Source organism: Saimiri boliviensis, chromosome 11 (genome assembly GCF_048565385.1).
Source record: "Saimiri boliviensis isolate mSaiBol1 chromosome 11, mSaiBol1.pri, whole genome shotgun sequence".
Taxonomy (NCBI): Eukaryota; Metazoa; Chordata; class Mammalia; order Primates; family Cebidae; genus Saimiri; species Saimiri boliviensis.
In genome coordinates this window covers 39,529,464-39,555,257 of record NC_133459.1, presented here as the reverse complement: position 1 = coordinate 39,555,257, position 25,794 = coordinate 39,529,464, and the positions used below count along the sequence as shown (strand labels likewise).

General features: G+C 53.3%; 1 protein-coding gene across 5 annotated transcripts in view; it reads right to left on the bottom strand.

Moving 5' to 3' along the window:
• Window positions 1-25,794, bottom strand: part of KCNQ4 (potassium voltage-gated channel subfamily Q member 4) — a 58,464-nt gene that overhangs the window by 23,648 nt on the left and 9,022 nt on the right. For all 5 annotated transcript variants that reach the window (XM_010347524.3, XM_039474419.2, XM_074380610.1 and 2 more), the window contains exon 2: window positions 480-570. In XM_010347524.3, coding sequence (XP_010345826.2) covers window positions 480-570 — 91 coding nt within the window. The remainder of the gene's footprint in view (window positions 1-479; window positions 571-25,794) is intronic.

The window sequence follows — 25,794 nt, the reverse complement described above, 5'->3', positions numbered from 1 at the left end:
CAAGACTAAAAGGCTAAGTGTGTACTCCCCTTCTTGCCCCCAAGAGCTGATCGGATTTTTCTGCTTCTCAATCTGCCCTCCTCCTAGCCGTCTCAGACTCCCTAATTCTGACCCAGTGACTTAATTGGTGGCTGGCTGTCAGCTGTCTCCCTCTGAGGGCTTCGTTTGGTGTTTTGTGTTTAGGCAAAAACTGAACTAAAATCCACCATGTGTGGAATTTGCAGATTTTGTCCTGAGAAGCGGTGGAGCCTACTCATTTCTATTCGGGACCCATCATAAGCCCTTGTATAGAGGCAGGAGATCTCCCAACACTTGCTATAAAGTGGGGATGATGCCCAGAGAGGGTCAGCCACAGCTGAGGGAACACAGCACAGCAAGCTGCTCTCTGAGCCATGGTATGACTCTCTCCACCTTCAGCCCTCAGCCCAGAGGTGCTACCTCACACAGGCCCCCCTCAGTCTGGGGCTCCCAGCACTTACCAAGATGAGGAGACACTCGTTGGCAAGTTCCTGATGCTCCTGGATAGTAGACAGCACAGACAGCACCAGGCAGCTGAAGACCAGCAAAAATCTGCAATTGCAGCATGAAGGAGAGGGTTAGATTGTTGGAGGGACAGGACGGTCAAGGGTGCCTCTGGCAGGGGGCTACAGAGCAGGAGAGGAGAGAAGCATTATTTTCAGAGAATTATTTGGAAATCAGAATCAGAATTTCCTGGAATTATGGCCCTTGCTGGGCACCAAAGGCCACAGCCCCCACGCCCCAAGCTACTGGACCTCATAACTGTCTCAACTGCCCCTGCTGCAGGCTGCAACTCAGACAGGTAGTCACTCTGCTGTGAGTAGCAGGTCTGTCTGGGCTGGCAGTGGAAATAGACTAGCTCAGGGTTCCTTCAGGCTCAGCCACCCACACATAGTGGCCTCAAACCCAGCTTGGCCTTAAGATGCCTTGGGAAAAGTGCACCAGAGGTCAGCCGGGGGCTCAGGGAAGGTCGGTGGATGAAGGAGGGACCTTCTTTCTTATGCACTCCCAAGGAGCAGGAGACTGGCTTCATCTGCAGAATGGGGACAACTGCCCCTGCCTTCGTGGAATTAAGTAACAAGACGACTAGAAAAGGAAAGAGGATCAGGGAGGACAGGTAGAGAGGGAAGAATGCAGCGGGGAGAGGATGCAGGGAGGGAATTGGGCAGTGTGGAGCTGGGCCATCAAGGCCAGGAACTCTCCTGCAGACAGTGTGAAACTACGGAGTGGCCCAGAACCAGATGCTTAGAAAAGGAAGGAACCTTAGCCCCTAGCTCATCCAGTATTTCCCTCATCCCCCATTGTACCATGAGGCAACAGATTCAAAGAGGGAAAAGGACTCACCCTTCATCACCCAGTGTGCCCAGGACAGAGCTGAGATTAGAGCCGGGTTCCCAAGTTCCTATCGGATGGGAAGAGGACCAAGGGCATGAGGAGAGGAGCTGGTGGCCTTGGTAGTATGTGGATGGGTGAGGGAGAGCGGGGTGAGAGGACGCGGACTGCAGACACAGCAGAGGCGAATGAGGTGGCCTTCAGGAGCACCCTCTCTTTGGGATGGGGTTGTGCTGAAAATGCACGTGCACTGGAGGAGACTTTGGAAGGAATGGGCTTCTCTGGAAATACATCCCTGTGTACTGGCCCACCAGCCTTCCCATATGTCGCCAGTCTCCCCCGCTCTGCACCATTGCTAGCACCCTGCTTGCTGCACAGAACGCCTCACATCTGCGCCTGCGAGACTCTGCTCACCCTCCGCGCCTACAGGAACACAAATGCTACGTGCTCTGCAGAGTCTCTGATTCCCTCACCCCACTATTCCTCCTTCAGAACTGCCAGCTCCTCATGCTTGCCTCCCTGTGTGTGGCCCAAGTCACTTTCTACGTGGCTTTATTTATATTCATGTTTCATGGTGACCTTAAGGGCAGCAGCTCAAGGTCAATGAGACCTAAGTTTGAATCCCAGTCCTGCTTGTGTGTGCGGTTTTGGGAATGTCACCTGCCTTCTCTGAGCCATCTCCTTATCTGTGAAGTGGGGGCTACGGGAGGAAGTCATGCAAAGGGCGTGGCTTGGCCCTGACCCACTTACACCTCCTGGACACGGGCTCCTCACCTTTCTGGGGGGCAAGTGTATGCCACCAAATGCCCCTGGGTTGAGAAGGTGGGTGGCAGATGTCGGTAAAGTGTTTTGAGTGAATGAGTTCAAGAAGAGCTTATTCCTTGGCCATTTCCAGCCCAGAGCTGAGTCAGCAAAAACACAGAACATGGAAGAGCAGAAGAAAAGAGCACCAGCTCCTCCTGTTCAATAATTAATCAGAAAAGGGCAGCGGCCACACGCACCTGCATCAGGACCGCAGCTGAAGCAGAGTTTGGGACCAGAAGGGCCCTCCATGAGGTCGTCTCATGCAGCCCCTTCCTCCGGGAATGGCCACAGTCAGGACTTTATGAGCCTTTACTCCGGCCTTGACAGACACCCTCCAGTCCCATTGCTCGGCTGACCTCAGAACCTCAGGCAGCAGTGGGCCACTCTGGGGCCTTCTTCCTGAGCATTTCATTAACACTTTTCTTTTTCTTTTCTTTCTTCTTTTTTTTTTTTTTTTTTTTTTTTTTTGAGATGGAGTCTTGCTCTGTTGCCAGGCTGGAGTGTAGTGGCGCAATCTGGGCTCACTGCAACCTCCACCTCCCAGGTTCAAGTGATTCTCCTCCCTCAGCCTCCCGAGTAGCTGGGACTACAAGTGCGTGCCACTATGCCCAGCTAATTTTTGTATTTTTAGTAGAGACAAGGTTTCACTATGTTGGCCAGGATGGTCTTGATCTCCTGACTTCATGATCCCCCACCTCAGCCTCCCAAAGTGCTGGGATTACAGGTGTGAACCACTGTGCCTGGCCATCATTAACTCTCTTCCTGCCATGTCAGTATTTACACATCTGTAAAATTTCCACTTCACAATAGGTTAACTTAAAAAAAAAAAAAAGCAGATTATAAAACCTTAACAGCAATGTGATTCCAATGTTTGAAATAGAGATGGTTTTCACACACATACCTAGAGTCAGCAAGGCTTATCTATGGGTGGCAAAATTAAGTGATTCGACTTTTGTTTTGCTTTCTGCTTATCTGTATTTCCTAACTTTTTTGTTTGTTTGTTTTTTGAGACAGGGTCGCACTCTGTCACCCAGGCTGGAGTGCAGTGGCATGATCACAGCTCACTTCAGCCTTGACCTCCTGAGCTGAAGCCATCCTCCTACCTCAGCCAACTGAGTAGCTGAGACCACAGGCACAGGCCACCACACCCACTAATTTTTAAATTTTTTGTAGAGATGGGATCTAACTATGTTGGCCAGGCTGTTCTCAAACTCCTGGTCTCAATGCCTCTGCCTCCCAGAGCTGGGAGCATGAGCTACTCACCCAGCCTTTATTTCCTAATATATTTTTTAGAACAAACATGGGTTGTTTGGGTAATAACAAACCAATATAACATTTAAAATGCATTTCCTTAACAATACAAACTTGAAAAGCCCACTTTGAATCCTGCCCCACCCCTTTACCACAGTCACCTCTGCCATTTAGAAGTTGTGAGGGTGTGGCAGCCTCTCCCGTGTGTCCAGCTCGTGTGTCCAAACGGCCTGCTCAGCGACGCTTCTTGGATGCCTGGTGGCCTCTCAAACCCAACACCTCCAAACCCCAGCTCTCAGTTTGTCCACGCATCTTCCTCACCTCCAGCCTGCCCATCTCAATAGCGGCACCGCGGGCTCCACGGCTCCCCCAAGGCTCAGGCTCCTTGATTCTTCCTTTCCCTCACCCTGCACATCTCCTTCTGAGCAGATTCCATTGGCTCTACCTTCAGAATCTATCCCTGGGCAGGCCAGGTCATACCATCCCAACAAAGCCACCACCTGGCCTCCCTGCCTCCGCTGTGCCTGAATGTGACCACTCTCTTCAAAGCAGCCAGAGGGATCTTCCCACAATGCACAGCTGGAAACCATCGCTCTTCACAAAACTCTCCTTGGACTTCCATCACACCTAGAGAAGGAAAGTCCTACTTCTTGGCACCCCCAGCAAGGCCCTGTGAGGTCTGTGTCTCCACCCCCGCCTCCAAACTGGACCTCTGCACTCTCCAGCTGGCTCTCTGTAGCCCACTTATTCTGGCCTCCTTGTCAGTCCTGGAACACAGCTAACATATTTCCGCCTCCAGGCTCTGAACCTGCTTTGCTCTTTCCTCTGCCTCATCCAGGTCTGTTCAAATGCCACTTCCTTGGAGAGGCCTCCCCAGCCATCCCCCTCTCTGAAAGAATGGCCTTATCTCCACTCTTGCTCCTTACTCTGACTAACTGATTTCACAGCACTACTGAAAGACTAAGTAAATAGCAGGAATTCACTCTAACCAAACATTGAAACACCATGTCACCAAACCAAAGCCACAGTTTGTACCCACTGAAGAGGTCTCCAATGCACATCCATCCTTGACTCCTTCAGATGCCCCACGTCTTTCCTAAGAAGGCACGCCTCTGACCTTGACCATCTCCATATGGCGAACACTGATTAAAAAGCCCCTGCTTTAACCCACCGGCTGAGAGTTTCTATACCCTTGATACTCTCGTGACATTTGAAGGCATGTACTTGGACTGACAGAAAACATCCTGGGGCCAGGCGCAGTGGCTCAGGCCTATAATCCCAACATTTGGGAGGCCAAGATGGGAGGACTGCTTGAGTCCAGCAGATCAAGGCCAGCCCAGGCAACATTGTGAGATGCTGTCTCTACAAAACAATCAAAACAAAAATTAGCTGGGCATGGTTGTGTGCACCTGTGGTCCCAGCTACTGAGGAGGCTGAGGTAGGAGGATCGCTTGAGCCAGGGAAGTTGAAGCTACAGTGAGCTGTGATCTCACCACTGTATTCTAGCCTGGGGGACAGAGCCAGAATCTGTCTCTCAAAAAAAGAAAAGATCCTGTATTCCAGGCACCCGAATAATTATCCGTATCTTCCAGATGAGGAAATAGGGATCAGGGAGGGACAGATCTGCTCAGGATCGCACAGTGAATCAGCGGCAGAGCTGCAGCTAAAACCCAGCTCAGGCTGACCCTCAAGCTGCCTTGGCCTTCCTGGGGGCGGGGCGGAGAGCAGTTTCCTCACACAGGGACAGCAGAGGAGAGATCAGTATCTGGAGGTCAGGATTAGAGGAGACAAGGTGAAGGAGACCCTGAGCTGGGGTCTTGTTGTGCTTGCCAAGACTAAGGTGTGGCTTCATTCATCCAACAAAGGACTGTCTAAGGATTCTCTCTGGCCCCCTCTGGCACCTCAGTTTCTCCATCTATATAAATACAGATGAAACATGGGTGCTGGCTGGCCTGGGCCCTCTTTAATCTCCCCAGCAGACAGGCCAGACTAGCAGCCACTTTCTAGAACATTTTTGCCCAGCATGTCTGACTGCAATTTGTGACCCATGTTCTTTCTCCCTTGCCCAGCCCAGGGGGCAGAATGGGACAGGCAGGTGTTTCCTGGCTGGCTCTCCCTGGCTGGGCTGATCACAAGGCTTATACAACCATTCCTCTCCACAACCCCCTTCTCCCCATCCCATGACTATCCCACTTGTTCAGGAGGGAGCAAGAGGATTAGAGATGAAAAAGTGAATGGTTTGCAGAGATTTGTGGTTTTCAAACTATGGTGGGTGTCAGAGTCACCTGGAAGGCTTGTAAAATACTGATTTCTAGGCCCTATTCCTACAGTATCGATTCAGTCAGTTTGAAGTGGAGAATATGCATTTCTACGAAGGTCCCTGGTGATACTATTGCTGCTGCTTTGGGGACCGCACTTTGAGAATCACTGGTATAGCTGATGGGAGCGGTTGCGGCTGACTCAATTATTAGCCAGCTCAGGGCTTTTTAAACAACTGAAATCACCACCTTCTCCCCATTTATACCTCCTCAAGTCACTACCCAGAAGCTGCCACAAAGCAGGAGGAGGGGAAAAGCTCTGCTGGGAAGGTGGCTATCATGCTGTGACCTGAAGTAATAACCCTAACTGCTCCTGCTGGCCAAGGGCTTCCTATTGGCCAGGCACCATGCCAAGCCCTCTGCATGCAATGCCTTAATCGGTTCTCACAATAACCCCATGGAACCATACCATAATCACCCTGGTAATGAGAGGGCAGCTCAGAGGGGTAGCCAATGGTCGCTGCAGAGCTCTGTGAATATACTAAAAACCACTGAATCGAACACTTTAAAAGGACTTTTACAGTATATGAATTATATCTCAATAAAGCTGCTATTCAAATGAGAGAAGAATAGTATATTAACTTGTCCAAAGTCATAAAAGCAGGACCCGACCACAAGACCAGCTGGAACACCAGTCCCTGCTAAAGCTCTGGGCCTCAACTTCCCTGGCTGAAACACAGATAAAGATCAGGGACAACTCAATGATGGTTAAGGTCCCTGTAGCTTGGTGAGTCTCCAGCAGCGGGGTGGAAAGGAGAGGATCAGCCATCAGCTCAGCTCCAGATTCTCTGGGGATGTCCCCGGATCCAGCTCAGGTCTGTCTCTTCATACCCACTGTGCCTTTGCCCAGTGTCCATGGCTCGCGCTCTCTCTCTCTCTCTCTCTCAGCATGTCCAACATGACCCTGGAAGGACAGCTGCTGGGAGGCCAGGCCAGAGAGATGGGGATATGACGGAGGTAGGGGAGATGGTAGGGAATCTCACAGCAGAAAAGAAGTTGTCACCTGACCCCTCTGGGCTATATTCACTTCAGACACATTAATTATCATCTATGCACAGCCAGGCTTATTGTAAAACCAGAAATGAATAATCCAGATCCCAAGGAATTAACAACACAGAACATGCACAGTGGTCATGAGATGGGCCAGGCCATGACAGTGTACTCAGGGGGTTTGGGAGAGTCCCAAGAAGCCTTCTATACAACAAAACTGGAGGGATCAGTGAAGACTTTTTGGAGGAGGTGGCTGGACAGGGATGGGGTGCCCCAGGCAGAGGAAGCAGGATGTGCAAGCTGTGGGAATGTGGCCATCGAGGCAGCCAAGGCAGCCCAGAGCAGCCAGCAACAGTTCTGGATGGTGCAGCCTAAAGGGAAGGGGGCAGTGGAAAACCCAGAGAGGGCCAGATCCAGGGGCCTTGAATGGCACTCTCAGTCACTGTGAACATGGTCCTAAAAGCAAAGGGGAGTCATTGTGGAGTTCTTTTTTGTTTTGTTTTTTGTTTTTTGATGGAGCCTCACTTTGTTGCCCAGGCTAGAATGCAGTGGTGTCAGCTCACTGCAACCTCGGTCTCCCGGGTTCAAGCGATTCTCCTGCCTCAGTCTCCTGAGTAGCTGGGATTACAGGAGCCTACCACCACGCCCGGCTAATTTTTGTATTTTTAGTAGAGATGGGGTTTCACCATGTTGGCCAGGCTGGTCTTGAACTCCTGACCTCAGCAAGTGATCCACCCACCGTGGCCTCCCAAAGTCCTGGGATTATGAGCCACCGCGCCCGGCCAACTGTGGAGTTCTAAGAGAGGAAATGACACAGTCCAATTTGTGTCTCAGGGCCACCACTCGGGGCAGTACACAGGGTAGATCAAAGGAGATGAGACCCAGCAGAAAGACCAACAAGGCTCCACAGTACCTCAGACAAGAGATGACTGTGGTCTGGCCCAGGATGGTGGCCGCAGGGAAGAGGGATGGATGGACTGGAGAATACTGCGGGAAGTAGGACTTGGTGATTAACTGGAACTAGGAACCATGAGGGAGAAACAACTTCTCTATTTCTGGTTTGGGCATCAGATGGATGAAGGTGCCATGAGTCCCCTCTCAGGAGAGGGGAGACCCCGGTAGAAGAGCAGGTGTCAGGTGGTGGACATGTTGAGAGAGACAGGGCTATGGGCACTGAGCAGACACCCATGAGTATGAAGAGAGACACCTGACTAGAAATGCAGATTTGGGGGACACCAGGGTAGAGGTGGTGACTGAGGTCACAGGAGCAGCTGAGATAGTCCAGAGAGCATGTGACAAAGTTAGAGGAGGACCTGATGGCGCCCCAGCGGTGCAGCTGGAACAGCGGTCCTCTACGCAGACTGGGAGGGATAGCCAGAGAGCTGGGAAGGAAAGCAGAAGAGCGAAGTGTCAGAGAGGCCACGTGAAGAATATGTTTCAAAGCAGGAGTGGACAACAGTGTCAAATGCTGCCAAGAGGTCAAGTGAGATAAGGCGTGAAAAATGTCCCCCGGATTTGGTGACACATTGGTCACTGGGCCCCTTGGCAAGGGCAGCCTTCTCTCAGGAGAGGAAGATCAGAGCAGGCCCAGATAAAGTGAGGAAGGGGAGGGGTAGTAAGGAGGTAGAGACATTAAGTGTAGATTTAACTATTTGAAGATGCTTGACTGCAAAGAAGAGATCGGAGATTATAGCTGGAGAAGGTGGCAGGGCACAGGGAATCTTTTTTTTTTTTTTTTTTTTCCTTTTAAGATGAGACAGCCAGAGTGGAAGGAGCCAAGAAATCAAGAAGATGGAGTTGAAGATGCAGGGAGACAGAGGGAGTGATCAGTGAAATGAAGTCCCTAAGGACTGGGAGTCTGGGCGCCAGAGCCAGGGAGGAGCTGGTGATGAGTAGTAAGGACCCCTCCAGCTTCCACTGGGACAGGCAGGCATGGAGGTGGGAGGAGGCTGCAGGGAGGGAGGAGGCTGACAGCCCCTGCTCACTGGGGGCTGCTCTGGGAAGAAGAGGCAAGGCCCAACTCTCAGAAGTGGGCAGGAGGGTGGGGTGGGGGATCTGAAGAGATGGAGGAGGTATGGAGCTTGGGAGAGAAAGGTGGGAGAAAAACCAGGCCTGGAGAGGGATCCCATGGGAGCACAGGACCATTATCCTCCACATCGAAGATGGTTCTACAGACCTGGAACTTCACAGGCACTCAGCACATGCATTTTAGGGTTTTATTTAGGTTTTTTGTTGCTGTTTGTTTTTAAGCCTTAATTATCCAGTAGGAAGCAGTCTGTGTGAGAAGAGGACCCCTCCCCGCCCGCAACTACCCACCAAGGCCAAGGTAAATGAAGATCCAGGTCTTGCCCCCTCCTTCCTCCAGAGCTTCCTTCCTTCCTTCCCTCCCTCTCCAGCATCCCTCCCAGACTGAGCCCCGCCAGTGCCTGGGGACTGCCCAGCCACCAGCAGGCTCCCTGATTTCTTTACTTTTGAGACAGAGTCTTGATCTGTTGCCCATGTTGGAACGCAGTGGTGCAGTCATAGCTCACTGCAGCATCATTCTCCCAGGCTCAAGAGATCTGCCTGCCTCAGCCTCCTGAGTAGCTGGGACTACAGGTTCACACCACTACACCTGACTAATTGTTTTATTTTCGGTAGAGATGAGGTCTCGCTATTTTCCCAGACTGGTCTCCAACTCCCAAGCCCAAGTGATGATTCGTGCATCTGGCCTGGGGAGTGTGTGACTCTTTCCTTGCTCTCCAGACCAGGGCCCAAAGGCAGGGCTCTGTCTTCCCTCAGCTGGGGCACCCTGAGGCCAGTCTGTTCTCACTCAGCCAAGGTCCCCAGAGAGCAGAAGCTACAGCCACCACCACTTTCTGGAAGAAAGGGGCTCCTTCAACCCCAAACCAGAGCTGATACTGAAGAAGGGACTTCAGCTAGACTTGACACGGGCACTTCCTGACAAGGGGGTGCAGTGCAGCCTGGAGGGCCCCAGACTCCTCTAGGGAGAGCAGGCACTTACTTTCTCCTGCAGCGGAATAAGGGGAGGGGCAGTAAGCCAGGCCTCAGAGCGAGGCTCTTTCCAAGAATCCTCAGGGGTTGGGAGGAGAAGTTTCCCCTGATCCAGCGATTCTAAATATGGCAAAGGGAGCAAGAGCACGTGACCCAGGGCCCCACACCAGGGCCGCCGCCACTGCTGCCACTGCTTCTCTGGGCCAGAGGCTTGCGCTGGGGCTTAGAGCTTGTGATAGGAGCCTGATGGAGCCTCAGTTTCCCTGTCTGCAACATGTAGGTGGAGGACTACTCAGTAACGGGCCAAGTCCCTTTCTGCCTTGTGACTTTTCAGCAGTGGGGTAGAAGGGAGAGAGTCGGCCCTCAGCTCAGTTTCTCTGAGGCTGTCCCTGGAGGGACAGCAGCAGCCAGCACATAGAACGAACTATGAAAAAAATGCCCCTTCTTGGAGGATGGATTCGAAAAAAGGCATTCCGTTAGACCGACAAGTTATAAAAACTTGACCCCCCTGGATGAACGCATTAGAACAGGCATCCCTTCCTCTGGGCTGCCCCACCCCTAGGCACAGGCCGGATTCCAGCGCCCCTCAGCCCTCTCAGCCGGCTCCTTTGTGGTGCCCAGACTGCAGAGCAATGCGTGACAATCCTGTGGTTGGCTCCACGTGGCTCTCCTGGCCGCTGGTGATTTGTGGAGAGCTGGAGACCAACCCAAGAAGGGCCCGCCCACAGGTTGGGTGGAACCAATCAGACTGTCTTTCTCAGGAATGGAACAAAGAACCACAGAGAAAAGTTGGAATAGGGCAGAGAGCTGGGCCCTGAGGCTGCACTGTGCTGGAACCTCTTCCCCCTGCTCTCTATCCCATGAAACCAAAACGTGTTCTGCCTTGAAGCCTCTGCAGGATTCTTCTCCTTCCTTACCATATCTGTCCTCCATCTCCAGACGCCAATTTTTCTTTTTCTTAATTCCAAGTGTGATAGTACGGAAGTCAGTTTGTATTGAGTCAGCTTAAATGGTCTCTGTCCCACGGGATATGAAAGGTGGTGTCTTCTAGACAAGGCATTTGATGAGGAATAGCTTCCTCCTCTCCCACCTGGACCAGCCCCAAACCTTTTGACTTGTTCTGTCGGCTTCCTTCTGCCGTGCCAGCCAGCCTACCTGCTGCACCAGGTCAGTGGGCTGAGCGATGTGTTGGCAAGAGCCAGAGTGGAACAAAGAGGACACGGGGCCATCCATCTGTTGGGACCGGCCAGACAGCGCTGACTTCTCAAACAGGGAGACATGGGCCCTCCCAAGCAGGATGTCATTAAAAGGAAGGGTAACGACGGGGTGGAATCTAGACAGCTGGGATTTGAGAAACTCACACAAGATGGCCAGTGGAAACCTTCCCTCAGTTCCACTGAGCAGCTCTGTGCAGATTCGGGTGGCTCAATTTTCCATGCTGGCTTTGGTGTAAAATTTCACGTAACAAAGAGCTTTCTCTGCTGCTTTTTTAAAAAGTGTGAAATCCACCGACTGCCGGCCCAGGCCCAAACTTCTTAGCATGATTGTAAGGAAAGCCCCACCCACCAAGCCAACTTGCTCTTCACCAGCTGGTACCCAACCTGGCACCTGGCACTGCATTATCATAGCTCTGCCCCCGACAATGGCAAACAGAGCTCCTTCCCCCTCCTCACCTTTACTTACGCTGTGTCTGAGCATAAGCGGGGTTAGCTTGGAGCCCCCACCTCAGGCTCCCCTAGCCCCCATCCCACCTCTACGTCCACCTCCACTGGGAAGTGTACCTCAACACGTGAGAAGCTCTGTGTGAGTACCTGCCTCCTATGAACCGAGGGCTGTCTCTGGGTAGGAGTCTTGCCCTTTGTACCCAGAATGCCCCATGCCTGACCTGGAATGGATCTTGAGAGAAGGGTCAGCCTCTCACTGGTACCACCCCCTCCCGTGTGCCTGTATGGCCCTTCCTGTCTCCACACCTGAACCCTCCCCACAGCATTGGGGATTACAAGGGAATCAAGACAGGCAGCAACTCCTGGGAGCCACACAGCTCAGAGCCATAGGGCACTCATTCATTCATTCAGTCAGTCAGTCACTATTCACTGGGTGCTCGCCGGGCACAAAAACAATGTCCCTGCTTCATGGACCTTACATTCCAGGGTGGGGAATAGATAATAACCAAATAAAGGTTCGAGTTGGGCTGGGCGCGGTGGCTCACTTCCTGTAATTCCAACGCTTTGGGATGCCGAGGCAGGAGGGTCACTTGAGGTCAGGAGTTTGACACCACCCTGGCCAACATGGCAAAACCCTGTCTCTATTAAAAAAAAAAAAAATACAAAAGTTGGTTGGGTGGTGGTGAGCACCTGCAATACATTATTTGGGAGGCTGAGGCACAAGAATCACTTAACCCAGGAGGCAGAGGTTGCAGTGAGCTGAGATGGCACCACTGTACTCCAGCCTGTGTGACAGAACGGAATTCCATCTCAAAAAAAAAAAACAAAAAACAAATAAATAAATAAAGATTCAAGTTGTTGGATGATGATGGAGAAAAAGTGAGAAAAGGGGGAAAGGTATGGAGTTGGGGGACTATTTTACAGAAGGTGGTCAGGAAAAGCAGCTTTGAGGATGTGACATTTGAGCAAAGATCAAGGAGGGAATGAGCCATGCAGGCAGCTGGGAGAAGAGAGTTCTGAGCAGAGGGAAAAGCAAATGCAACACACCTGAGCCAGAAGGGTGCCTGCTGTGTTCCAGAACCACTAGAAAAGGAGTGGTCCCAGAGTGGAGTGAGCAGGGGGAGAGGGCAGAGAGGCAGGGGAGGTGGGAAGCGGACCATCTACTGGCTATGGTGAGGATCTTGGCTTTTACTCCAAGTAAGATGGGGAGTTTTGAGCAGGGAGTAGCTCAATCTGCCTTATGTTTAAAAAGATCTCATAGGCTCTGAGTGAACAGATTACGGTGAGGAGCGGGAGGAGGGAGCAATGCCATTTGCCCCATTGTGAGCTGGAAAGTGTAATCCTGGCAAGAGATGCCAGTGACTTTTTTTTCCCCAGTTTTGTTTTATTTTTATTTTTAAGAGATGGGGTCATGCTCTGTTGCCCAGGCTGGAGTGCAGTGGCTATTCACAGGTGTGATCACACTACTGATCAGCACGGGAGTTTTGACCTGCTCCATTTCTGAGCTGGGTCAGTTCACCCCTCCCTTGGCAACCTGGTGGTCCCCTGCTCCCAGGAGGTCGCCATATTGATGCCAAACTTGGAGGTGAGTGCCGACACAGGGCACCTGATTGGCATAGCTCACCACAGCCCAGAACTCCTGGGAGCCACACAGGAGTGTGGTTCAAATGATCCTTCCACCTCAGCCTCCTGAGTGGCTGGGACTATAGCCATGTGCCACTTCACTCTGTGAGACTTTTTTTTTTTTTTTTTTTTGAGACAGGGTCTCACTTTGTTGGCCAGGCTGGAATGCAGTGGTGCAGTCACAGCCCACTGCAGCCTCAACCTCGTGGGCTCAAGCAATCCTCCAGCCTCAGCCCCCTGAGTAGCTGGGGCCGCAGGTGGGTGCCAGCATGCCTAGCTAATATTTATTTATTTATTTATTTGGAGACAGAGTCTCACTTTGTCACCCAGGCTGGAGTGCAGTGGCACAATCTCAGCTCACTGCAACCTCTGCCTCCTGGGTTTAAGCGGTTCTTCTGCCTCAGCCTCCAGAGTAGCTGGGATTACAGGTGCATGCCACAACATCTGGCTAATTTTTTGTATTTTTCGTAGAGACAGGGTTTCACCATGTTCGCCAGGCTAGTCTTGAACTCCTCACCTCAGGCAATCGGCCCCCCTCGGCTTCCCAAAGTGTTGAGATTACAGGCATTAGCCACCACTCCCTGCCTGTATCTATTTTTGGTAGAGACGGGTACTCCCTATGTTGCCCAGGCTGGTCTCGAACTCCTGGGCTCAAGCAATTCTCTTGCCTCCATCTCCCAAAGTTCTGGGATTACAGGCATGAGTCACCACTCCTAGCCAATGACAGTGACTTGTATGAGGGGAAGTGGAGGTGGCAAGATGTGACCAGATACTGGCTATATGGGCACTGAAAGGTCCTTTAGAGCCCAGGAGGTTGAGGCTGCAGTGGGCTGTGACTGCATCACTTCACTCCAGCCTGGCCAACAAAATGAGAACCTGGCTCAAAACTGGGGAAACTGAGTCCTAGAGAGGGGACTGGCTTACCTGTGATCACACAGTAGATCAAACACAGAGTTCGGCCTGGCACCCAGATTTCCTGATTCCCAAGGCAATGTCCTTTGGATTTCCCCTCTTTCTGTAGAAGGACTCAGGCACCTGCCCCTCACTCCTGTCTCAAAAATTCCCTCATCCTGGGGCTAGGATGGGACCCGCCCCTGCCCTTCCTGCTGCATGTGACCTTGTGACACCGGGTTCAAGGCTTGCCCAGTTTCCCCGCTACTTGAACCTGGCATAGGTCAGGGTCACCTCTAAGGAGCCTTCTGTCTGAGTCAGCAGAAGCTGTACAGTATTCCACTATTCGGGGGAGGCAGAGGGAGGGAAGAGGCCACAACAGGGGAAGGAGTTCGCCCCTGCCACTGGGTCCTCAGTACTTCCAGGGCAGAGAGAGCACCAAGAGCGCACAGGGTGGAGCAGGAGGGCAGAGTCCTCTGGGGAGCTCAGGTGCCAAGACGGCCCAGCCCGGAGTTCTATAAACTCAGCCATTGAGGACCCCACCCAGTGGGTGGTTTGGGGTCACAATGAGGAAGAGGGGTTTCAATGCGTTTGTTACTAATAAGCAAAGCAGCATGCAAACTCACAGGCCACACCTGGGGCATCTGGTTGCAGCTACCCTGAGCGCCAGGCTCCCAGTGAGAACCCCAAATTCAGGAGCAGCCAGGCTGAATCCAGCGAGCCCTGCAAGCTGGAAAAGGCTTGCTGTGTGACTCGAGGCCAGGAGCACAGCTTCTCTGGGCCTGTTCCACAGCTAAGGTGGAAGGGTGGTTGGGAGAGTCTTTAGCTGGAAGCTGGGAGGACATCTGCAGATACTCTTCTTAGTTTCCTCTGCCTGTAAAGGGAAAGGCTGCCCAGCCTGCAGGCCCAGCTGATCAAGCAAGGCAGGATCCTGTGTGGTGGCTCTGAGAGGGGTGTCAGGATTGGGGGCAGCAGAGGGAGAAGCACAGGGCATGGACAGAGCTAGAAAGCTGGGTCGGTGAGTTCTCTCTCCTGACTCCGCCACCAGTCAACTGAAGACTTGAGAAACTGTCTGAGTCTCAGCTTATTCCTCAGTGGGAGGAAGGGATTGGGTGGGAGTCTCTGAGGGCCCTATTTTTTGCTGATCCATCTGGGACTGGCAACTCCAGCTTCCCTAACGGGAAGTGAGGCTGTGGACGGCTCCTAAAGCTGCCAGTCCTCGGGGACTTCCACGTTCTGGGAGTCTCCAGAAGAAGGTCTTTTACATTTCATTTACATGGAAAGTTTAGAGGGACCTCCTTCTATCTCCAAAATTCTCCCATAGTTGAATAATGATAGCAACGAGGACTCAGGGACGACCAAACAGAACTTCCAATAACTTACTAACCACAGAAACGGTGCTGGAGATCTGGGGAAGGAGACACAGGTATCTCTGGTCCTGATGCCCCCTCCTCTTCTAAGTGAGGCAGACAGTCCCTAAATGTATCGCAGTCAAAAGAATGTGCTTAAATTCAGCTCTGCTCTGCCTTGGCTGTGCGACCTTGAGCAAGTTAACTGTCCCTTTCCGGGACTCAGTTTCTTCGTCTTTCTAATGGGACCAGTAATCCCTGGTCTGGCAGTCTGGAGGCAGTGGTCTCCCCGAGGTACCCACAGAGGGGTTGCAGAAAGGCTTGGGTTCACCTTGGGACACGGGAGGCTGACACCGGGCGCGGCTTCTCCGGAGAGGTACGGGTTCCTGCGGGTAGGGCTGCTGGGAAACTCCTGCCCCAGCACAGCCCTCGGCCCCCTTCTCCCGGCCCAGGCCCTTCCTCCTCATCAGGGGCGCCACTGCTCTGCACTCCCGGGCGCCCCCGGCCCGCCTCAGCGAGGGCGGGGCTTACGGGAAGGGGCGGGGCACGGCGGGCGGGGCTCTGCGTCCCTCGGAGGGGCGGGGCTTTGCCGACGCCAGACTCCGAGGGCGGTAGGGGCGGGGGCGGCGCTGCGGCTCCGGTTACCTCCCCGCGGCCTCCCCCGCCCGGCCGGCTACTTTTTCCGTTTCCAAATTAACAATTGAAAATGCGGCGGCCTGAAAGGCGAGCAGCGGGCCAAGCGGAAAGTGTGAAGGTGCCGCCGCGTCCCCGAGGCCGGGGGCAGAGAGGGGGGACCCAATGCCACCGCCGCCCCGGTCTTGCCCACCCACTGACGCCAGGTGCTGGGGCCTGCTCGCCCCAGGACCCAGAGGAACCCAAGCCCCTGAGCTGAGTCCTGATCTGATCTGGCCTCTGGTACCGTTTGCAGGACCCAGTGCCCAGGCTCGGGGTGGTGCCAGCCCCCGAGGGGACATAGGGGCAGCACCAGGGCTGGGTTTCCACTCTCGAGGCTGAGTGCCCAAGTGGGGCAGGTGCCAGGCAGCACCCTCACAGCACCATCCTAAAGGGCTCTTGGAGTCAGGTAATTTCACGTGTGACCTCAAGTAAGTCATTTCACCTTACTGAGACTCAGTTTCCTCATCTGGAAAATGGGGAGAGACGACACGCCGACCGTACAGATAGTGAGGAATAAATTACTAAATAGGTAGAAACTATTACTGTCTTTTGTGGATAATAATAACATTGAGTCCCAAGTCCCCTTCTCCCCTCCCATCATAGCCGGAGGAGTTGTCCACCAAGGGAGAATACTGGAGCTGAAGTCCAGTAGTCTGGTCCCCTCGCCTCCTCAGGACCTCCTCTAAGCCCACCTGACAGATAGAGATATCAAAGTTGGGTCCTTATAAAGGTCTCGAAGTCAGGAGTAAGTGGGAAGAACTAGGCCTGAGTCCAGGTCCTGACCTCGAGGCCCAGGCTTTTTTTTTTTTACAGAGACAGGTGCTCCCTGGGGCCGGCATCCTGAGCATGGGACCCCTTACCCTCTCTCATTGTCCAGAGAGGTGAGTGCTGACACAGGACAGCTGGAACAAATGAGTAGGTAATGGGGAGAGTCCCTGTTCCCAGGCATCCGGCCCAGGCACAGAGTGCCAGATGGTAGACACTGGGGATAGATACAGTTCCTGGTCCTCCCGCCCCCCCATAATGTAAGCTTCATGAATGCAGGTACTTGATCTCCTTCCTACTTTCTCTCCAAAACCTAGTGCAGGGCCTGGTGCATTGTGGTTCTCAATAAATGTTGAGTGAGTGAATGAATAAATGAACGAATGAGTGGTCCGGCCAGCTGGGAAAAGCCTCTTATACAACTGTGACTTCTTGCCTGGCCCCTTGTCTGAAGTGGCCTGCTTTGGGGAGGGGTGTTAGGGTGAGCGCCCCTCTTTCCAGTCTGGAGACCTTGGGCAGTGGAATAGCCGAAGAAGACAGAAACTGAGACAGAACAAAGGAGGAGAAGACAGGAGATGTGGTCCCAGAAAGCAGAGTTAAGATCACCTCTTTCTTCCTAGCCCCCCAAGTCCCACTCCTGGCCAGCCCAGGACTCACCCCATTCCCCTTCCCCCCAGCCAGCCTCTTCACTGGCCACCACAATTCCAGCCCCCATCCCCAACTCCAGTCCACTTACCTTGCAGTCTGAGTGCCTCATCCTCAGCCCCTACCCCATTTACAATCCTACAACAGCTTCTTACTGTTACGATAGAAAATCCAAGCTCCTTAGACCAGCGTTTGAGGCTGTACACACGCCCTAAGCCCCAGCCACACTAGACTTCCCCACTCCCTGTATATTCCCACCTTGGTGGCTTTTGTGCTGTCTCCCCTCCTTGGGGAGACAGCTGCCTCTTCCACTCCATCAATCCATGATCTGCTTTGAATAGAAGAGCTCCTCTAGCTCCTGGTTAGGATCCCAGGGCCCCTGTGGGCCCTCTCAGGAGCCCCTTGTCGCTTTATTCTACAAGAGTGAAAGTGTTTCTACCCGCTTACTCCACACTGAGATCCATCCCTCTAGAGCAAGGCCAGTCTGGCTCCTCCACATCTCCCAGGCTGGCCCCAGTTGATGCTCAGACAGTATCTAGGGAGTGAACAGAAAGACCTTGAGCTTCAGTGAGTGGGACTTTCACACTGTCCTGTGAAGCCTGAGAGTTCTCGGTAAGGCTGTCTTGGGGTTGCTGCAGAGGTCGCTGGGTGGGTGGGCGGAAGGAGGATTGATGCAAGCTCATCCTTAACTCTGGTGGGACTGGGGAGAGAGTACAAATGGAGACCTACATACCGTAAGTCTAAATATTTAAAAGTTTCAATCAAGTTAACAAGCTGTTAAATAAAATACGCTTTATCCTTCCTGACACATATACCTTCATAATGATCTGGAAGGACAGGTTTGAATTTTAGTTCTTGGACTCCTTGGAATCCCATGCTGGAATCTGGCAGGGAAGGGAGAGCCAGCCTCTGCTACTCTCCGATCCTCAGATTCTCTTCTCACACTGGGCCCATCCCTCCCCAGGAGGGGCCTTGGGTACACTTCTGGGGGTGCCTCAGCCTGCTCTTCCAGGCTCTTGCCATGCCCACTGCAAACAGCCGCCCTTGAGCTTAGGTGTACTCTGACAGCCCCTGGGATGGTGAACTGGAGAAGGGCCCGTGCAGACCCAGAAGTAGGCATAAGTAGTTGGCCAGGGAATTCCAGGGTTACCTGGAATGTGTTCTAGAACAAGGAGGATCATGTACAGGCTCTGGGTTGGTATGCCAGGGCCATATAGGCTGAGTGGGTCCCAACCTGTGAGTCCACCCAGAGCAACCCTGCTTTGATCTGTTTTATATACTGTGCTTCTGTGTCAGGTGTCATTCAAAGAACCAGATCTATGCCTTAAAACAGTTTAAAAAACTCAAATCTAGATCCTACCCGCTACTGAACATGGGAAGCTGGGGTTACCGGGAGGCCAGTGACTGCATTAAGGCAGAGGGTTGGAGCAAATCCAGGACGCAATCCCATGTCTCCCTCATGGAGGCCAAGGCCTGGGAGCATGCTTCTGATCAGTAAGACCTAGGGCGTCCAGTGGGACAGGCCACCAGGAGGTGGTGAGTGCTCAGTCCCTGGTGGGGGCCAGCGGGCCTGCTGCTGGGGCCTCCTGCCATGACAGGGGGCTGGACCCTCAACTCAGGTCGCCCAGCTCATGCGTAGAGAGGCCAGACCAGGCCAGAGAAGGAGAGGGAGTCCTGTTATAAACAACCGTGGGGGGACCAAGATGTTTTCTCGTCTCCCAGGCGACGGCAGTGTTTACTGCCTAGCGAGGAGGGGGGCATGGCCCACACATTTGCCTCCCTGACTTGTAGCCAAATTTTTCCAAGAAGGGGTGGCCCAGGATGAGCCCTAAACACTCCTGCTCTGCACCCCAATTATCTTCCCCCAACTCCGTCCCAACATGCACCCTAAACCTCCCTGACATTGCCCCCATCCTTCAGTCCCACGTGCTGCGTAGCACTGCACCGCCATCAGTCTGGAATGTCCCAGTGTTGCCCCCTAGCTCCTAATTCTGCTCACAGAGTAGGAGGGTGGGGAGCAGGGTCAGGACAGGGGAAGGCCCCAAGCAGAGGAACTGGGTGTGTGCCAGGGATCTGAGCTGGGGCTGCTGGGCATGGGGCAAGGACAAACTTCTCCCACGGCCCTGGCCAAGACAGAGGGAGGGCTGCGGCCCTCGGATTAGGAGAGTGCAAATCCCTCTCCCCAGCCCAGTGCCCACCCCATGCCTGTCATGTGAAGGGCATTAGCTGACCAGACCCCAACCAGGGAGGGGCTGGCAGGTGCCCACTGTCACGCCACAGCCAGCTCCTTTGCCCAGGCAGCCAGGCCTAGGAGAAAAAACCCTTGATGTAGGAGGGCAAGTGGCAAGGTCCCCTTCCCCCACGGGGCAGCAGCTGCAGCCAGGTCCAAACACAGGGGCATAGAGGTTGGTGTGGCTTGAGTTCTAGCCAGCAGCCCAGCCCAGCTTCCATATACATGCACACACCCTGCCCAGCTGACGATGGGCCTTGTTGAGACACCAGCTGATTTTCACTGAGAGCACAGGCTCAAAAATGGGGCTGTATCCAGCAGGGGTCCTAGACAGGCACCTGGACCCCTGGGGTCCCGCCCTGAGTCAGCCACTTCTCAGCTGAATAACCTTGGGCAAGTCAGTTCTCCTTTCTGACCCTCAGCATAGAATAGTGTAGTAATATCTTCCTCCAAGATTGTTACATGAATTCAGTGGGATTCACTGAACAAACAATAATTAAAGCCCACAGTGGGCGAGGCACGCCTGAAAGGGCTTTGTGGATGTCAGTGGGAGAGGGGACCTCCTTCCCAGTACAGGTAATATTTTGGACCCCGAGGCTAAGGCTCGAGATGCAAAAAACATCAGCCCAAGACCATCCAGAGGGTGCCTAAGCCCAGGCCAGCCCCCGTGAAGCTCTGCAGAAAGGTTTTCACTGTTAGGTATCCTTATCGGAGACACTAAGATGCTTGGACTGAGCCTGGTTCTGGGCTGGGCTCTACCGCTGACCTGAGTCAGTCCCTGCCCTGTTCTGAGCCTGCTTCCCTCTCAGAAGAATGAGGGGGCTGGGTGAGACCAGTGATTTCCATACTCTCTTGAGCTTCAAGAAGAGCTGGGGCTGGCTGAGCTGCCAGGACTCTGCCCCTTTTCCAGGTGTCGCTCCATTATCTGCGTCCAATGCCAGTGTACCCTCTTGGAGCCATTTTAAGGCCACTATTCTAGGCACCCCCATGAACCCCAAGCCCATATCCCCAGACTGCCTTTCCAGACAGCCTCACTGCCTGCACTCTCTCTGCGTCCAAGACCACACCCCCCACACCCCCCAGCTCCCAGCTCAGCCACACAGACCTCCCCCGAGGCCAGAGTTTGCATAAGCAGCTGAACTTTCCCTACAGGCAAAGTCCTAGGGCTCTCGGTCAGGTTGGGCCAGGCCCTGGGCGGGGTTGGTGGACAGCTCTGGAGGAGGCACTCCGGGGGCTGGGCCCTGGGGGGAAGGTAAAGGAAAAGGAGTACAAGCTGATGGTATCCCCAGGGCTCCTTGCCAGTGTGCTTACCCCTCCAGCATCCTCCTTGCCAGTCCCAGAAAGGAGTTTCTAAAACACGAATCGGCTGTTACTCCCGACATTGCTTCCTTCCCATCACCCTCTCAGGAAGCTGCGGCTCCCCAGCCCGGTGTCCTCCCTGCCAAGCCTGGCCCTGTCACATCCCAGCCTCTTCTCCAGATACCCCTTGCCTCCTCTAGGATCCCGCTCTTCCGACTTCTTGCTGTTCTTTGAAATGCCCTGTTCAGCCTCACTTCTGGGTCTCTGCCTGTGCTATTCTGTCTGAAACACTGTTCCTTGCTCCTTTTAGCCTGGCTGACTCCTACTTCTACGCATCCTTCAGATCTCAAGCCTCTTCCTCTGGGAAGCCTTCCCAGCCATGCCCAGTTTGGGGCTGGTCTTGGCCTCCTGTGCTGGGCTCCCACAGGACTCCGTGCTGCCTGGACAGTGGCACTTATCGCTCTGCCTGGTAACTGCCGGCTTCTTAGCCCATCTCCCCTAGGGAGCAGGGGAAAGTCTGATTCGCTGCTCTGTCCCCTGAGTCTGGCATAGGGCCTGGCCCAGAGGGACTGGCATAAGCAGCTGAACTTCATTTAGAAGGGAAGTTTTCTCAAATGAAAGGGCGAGAGGGAAGGAATGAGTCCCCAGGGTAGAATTGGGGTGGGAGCAGGACCTTGAACTTTATTTATTTATTTATTGAGACAGAGTCTCATTCTGTTATCCAGGCTGGCGTGTAATGGGGTGATCTCAGCTCACTGCAACCTCCATCTCCTGGGTTCAAGCGATTCTTGTGCCTCAGTCTCCCGAGTAGCTGGGACTATAGGTTCACTCCACCACGCCTGCATAATTTTTTTTGTATTTTTAGTAAAGATGGGGTTTCGCTATGTTGGCCAGGCTGGTCTCGACCTCCTGACCTCAGGTCATCTGCCTGCCTTGGCCTCCCAAAGTGCTGGGATTACAGGTGTGAGCCACCGTGCCCAGCCCAGGACCTTGAACTTTAAGGCTCAACTGCTCCTCATATCACCAGGCAGACACAGTCGGGGTGAGTTAAGTGGATGAGATCACAGCCTCTGGAGCTAGACTCTTGGGGTTACTATCCTGGCCCTGCTACGTGTACCCAGGCAAGTCACTTACCCTCTGCGCTTCAACCTCCTCATCTGAAAAGTAGGCATAACAACAGTACCTACCTCACAGTGTTACTGAGCGGAAAATGTGACAGGAGGAGGGGCAAGCATCTGGCCCATAGTAAGCACTCAGTAAGGTTCTGCTGTTATTACCTTTGTTATTATTTATTGAGAGCCAGAGCAGAGAGGAAGGCTGGGACTCAGAGAGGGAGGTGATCGCTAGAAGCTAGCCAGCAGGAACGTGTCTCTTGTCTTCCCACCCCAACCCGGTATCCCTGATGTGCACTGATGACCCCCTCAGCTCCCCACCACAGTCCTGCAAACGTTCCCACCCTCTCCTGTCACAGAATCGTTGCACACTCGGCCTCTCCAGGCACCCAGTTGTCTGAGCTGGGCCCAGAAAACTCCTGTCCTCTTGGGCGCTCACCACTTCTGGCTGTGTGACAAGGGCGGTGTCTCACCTTTAAGCATCAGTGTCGTCTTCCATACAATGGGGATGATGACAGGACCTACCTCATAGGGCTCTTGGAAGGATTAAATGAAGCGGTGTGTGAAAAATATTTAGCACAATACCTGGTAGAGATTAGACTATGAATCTTATTACTCAGTGTCAAAGTCTGTGCTTAGAACTCTAGCCTGGTGCCGGCTTTGGGCATTCTTTTCCTAGAATTCCTTCCCCCAGGCCTCCAGCCTGGGCATCTCTGAGCTGCCCTCCAGGGGAGGCTGAGGAAAGGAATTGCTCGTGTGGCCACCCTGCTTTTACAGGGCCCGTGGCATTCCACCTGTCCACCTTCCCCCATATGTCTTCTCCTCAGGGCTCAAAGCAGTGCAAGTGAAAAGTGAAAGTGAGACGAGGGGCCCAGGACCCTAGAGAAGTGGGAACCTGTGATGGCCAGAGAAGAATAGTAAAACCGGGGCTGGGCGCAGTGGCTCACGCCTGTAATCTCAGCACTTTGGGAGGCCAAGGTGGGAAAATTGCTTGAGCACAGGAATTTGAGACCAGCCTGGGCAACATAGCAAGATCCCCCCTCTACAAAAAATTTAAAAATTAGCCTAGTGCCGTGACGGGCACCTGTAGTCTCAGCTACATGAAAGGCCGAAGTAGGGAGACTGCTTGAACCCAGGAGTTCAAGGCTGCAGTGAACCATGATCACAGCACTGACCTCCAGTCTGGGCGAAAGAGTAAGACTCTATCTCAAAAGAAAATTAAACAAATAAAACCACCGCAAGCCCCCTGTTCTTCACAGCACTTTGCCGTTTACCAAGCACTTGCCATAGGAGACAGTCCCGTGAGGTGAGCAGGGAGAGATGGCGATTGTCCTTCTATGTATAAGGAAGCTGGTGCCTCAGAGAGGTTGGGTCACCTGCCTGGCATCTCACAGCCTCCAGTAAGCAGAGGCAGGAGCTGAGCCCCAGTTTGCCGCCTCCTGGTCCAGTGCCCCTTTAACTGAGGGGTGAGCCCTTGATTCTTCTGGCTGATCTGTCCCCCAACTCAATCTTAGAAAAGAGCCCTGGGTGGGTCCTCGCTGCAAAGTGCGGGGCCTGAGGCTCCTCTGTCCCCTGATCCCTCTGTCCCCAGCAGACTCCCCTCTCTTCTGGCTCCGCTGCTCAGTGGGAGGAGCCGGGTTGGTTGGTGTCCAGACTCGGATTTCACGCACCACCGGTAAAACTTCCAAAAACACTTTGGGGACTGCATAAGGTTGTCAACTTTTTATTTTGCCAAGTAAGGACATTTTTTCCCCAGCCCATCATTTCATAAAAGAAAGGACATCATCTCATACTAAAAGACAGTCCTTTAAATGGAATAAATTTAGCTTTATGAAAGACTCGCCACACCATCCTTATTCTCCTCGGTTTTGCCTTAGGCCACTGAAAACTGCCTTGGGTCAGCTGGCAAGGCTAAGAACATGTAGAGCTCAGACTCGGCCCTGACACTGACATGGGTTTGAGTCCTGACTCAACCACAGTCAAGCTGTGTAACTTAGTATGTGGTATTTCTCTTCTCTGAGCCTCAGTTTCTTGTCTGCAAAATGGGAGCAATAATATTGCCTGCTACCCAGCAGGTACTGGAAGAACCAGATGACCTCACGTCTGCAGAGCACTTGCTCAGGAAGAGTCAAGCCCTGGTTCCCATCCAGTGGCCCTACTCTGGCCTGTCACCGCATCTGGCTCCCCACTGCCCGCAGGGTAAAGCCCACCTCCACAGCCTGTCAATCAAGGCTCTGTACTCTGCAGGTCTCAGGGCAAAGGGGCGAGGAGAAGGGAGTCCCCTCTCAACGCCTTTGCTCCGATGTTGCCTCCACCTGGAGCTCACTTGGGATAAAAATCATGAGTACCTGCAGCTCCACACTTCAGAGGCATGAAGGGTCTTTTCTCCACTTCTCTCTAGTTGGCAAAACCCTTCTCATCCTTACTACTTGGCCTCAACGCCACCTTCATCCTTCACTCAGCGAACATTCACTCATTGCTGACCACGTGCCAAGAACTCTGCTCAGCCTCCGCCCACCCAGTTCTCACAGTCCCATGCAGAAAAGCAAAGAACACACAGGGCTGGGTGGGCAGAGCCCTGGGGGCACCGAAGGGCCCTCAGTCGAGCCTGGGGGTGATGGGGATAGGGAGGACTCTCAAGAAGAGGTGGTGCTCAAATCGGGACTGGATGGATGAATAGGAGTTAGCCTGATGATGCAGCAGGCGGGCGAGGGGAGGGAGTTGCAGGTGGAAGGAGAAGTACAGGCGCACTGAACAGCGCAATTCTTTGGGACACTGTAAGTCATTTCTCAGGTGAGGAGCAAAGGATGCTTGTGTGGAGGGCGTTTCTGACTTGGCCACTGGGGGTAGGGGAGTCGCTGTCAGGTGGACCGAGGAAGGAGGGCAGGTTTGTAGGCAGATGCTGAGTTTGAGATGCGCACGGGATGAGGAGGAGAGGCATCAGCAGACAGGAAGCGCAGGGTGGAGGCTGTCATCGTGGGGTGGCCCCTGATGCCGTAGGAGTGCTTGAGACCATCCCCTGAAACTATGTACAGAGAAGAGGACTTGAGACAAAGCCCCAGCATTCAAGGGGCAGAAAGAGGAGGCAGAGCTGCTGATAGAACCAAGAAGAAAGAGCCAGAGAGGCTGGTCTGAGGAAAGCCAAGGGGGGTGCATTCAAGAAGAAGGGCCCAGCAGGTGGCCGTGGTGGCTCCGGAGGCAAGAGGATCGCAAGAGGATGGCTTGAGCCAGGAGCTGGAGATCAGCCTGGACAACATAGCAAGACCCTGTCTCCAGAAAAATTTTTTAAAAACTAGCCGGGTGACTTGGAGTGCACCTGTAGTCCCAGCAACTTGGGAGGGTGAGATGGAAGGATCACTTGAGCCCAGGAGGTAGGTTGAGACAGTGATCATACTATCCAGCTTGGGTGAGAATGAGACCCTGCCTTAAAAAAAAAAAAAAAAAGGCCCCACAGGGGCCCCTTGCGGGGGCAGCATGCATGGTAGAGTGGCTAAATGCATGCGTCCCAGAGAGGCACACGCTGGGTTCGAATCCTGCCTCTACCACCTGTCAGCTCTGTTGACTTTGGGCAAGTCGTTAACTTCTTTATGCCTTAATCCCACTGTCTGTAAAATAGGACAATTTTATTTTATTTTTTAGGATATAGAGCATGGAGGGCAGGGACTGATACCCCACCCAGCCTCTGCGCATCCCCAGGTGGTACCTCCCTCCCTCTGCTGGGCCATGGGCCACACTGTCCTCTCCCCATTCCCTGTCTCTCCCACCAGACTGCCCCCAATCCCCAGAGGCTGGAAAATGAGATGAGTGAATGAATTCACCCAGAGAACGGGCAGGAGG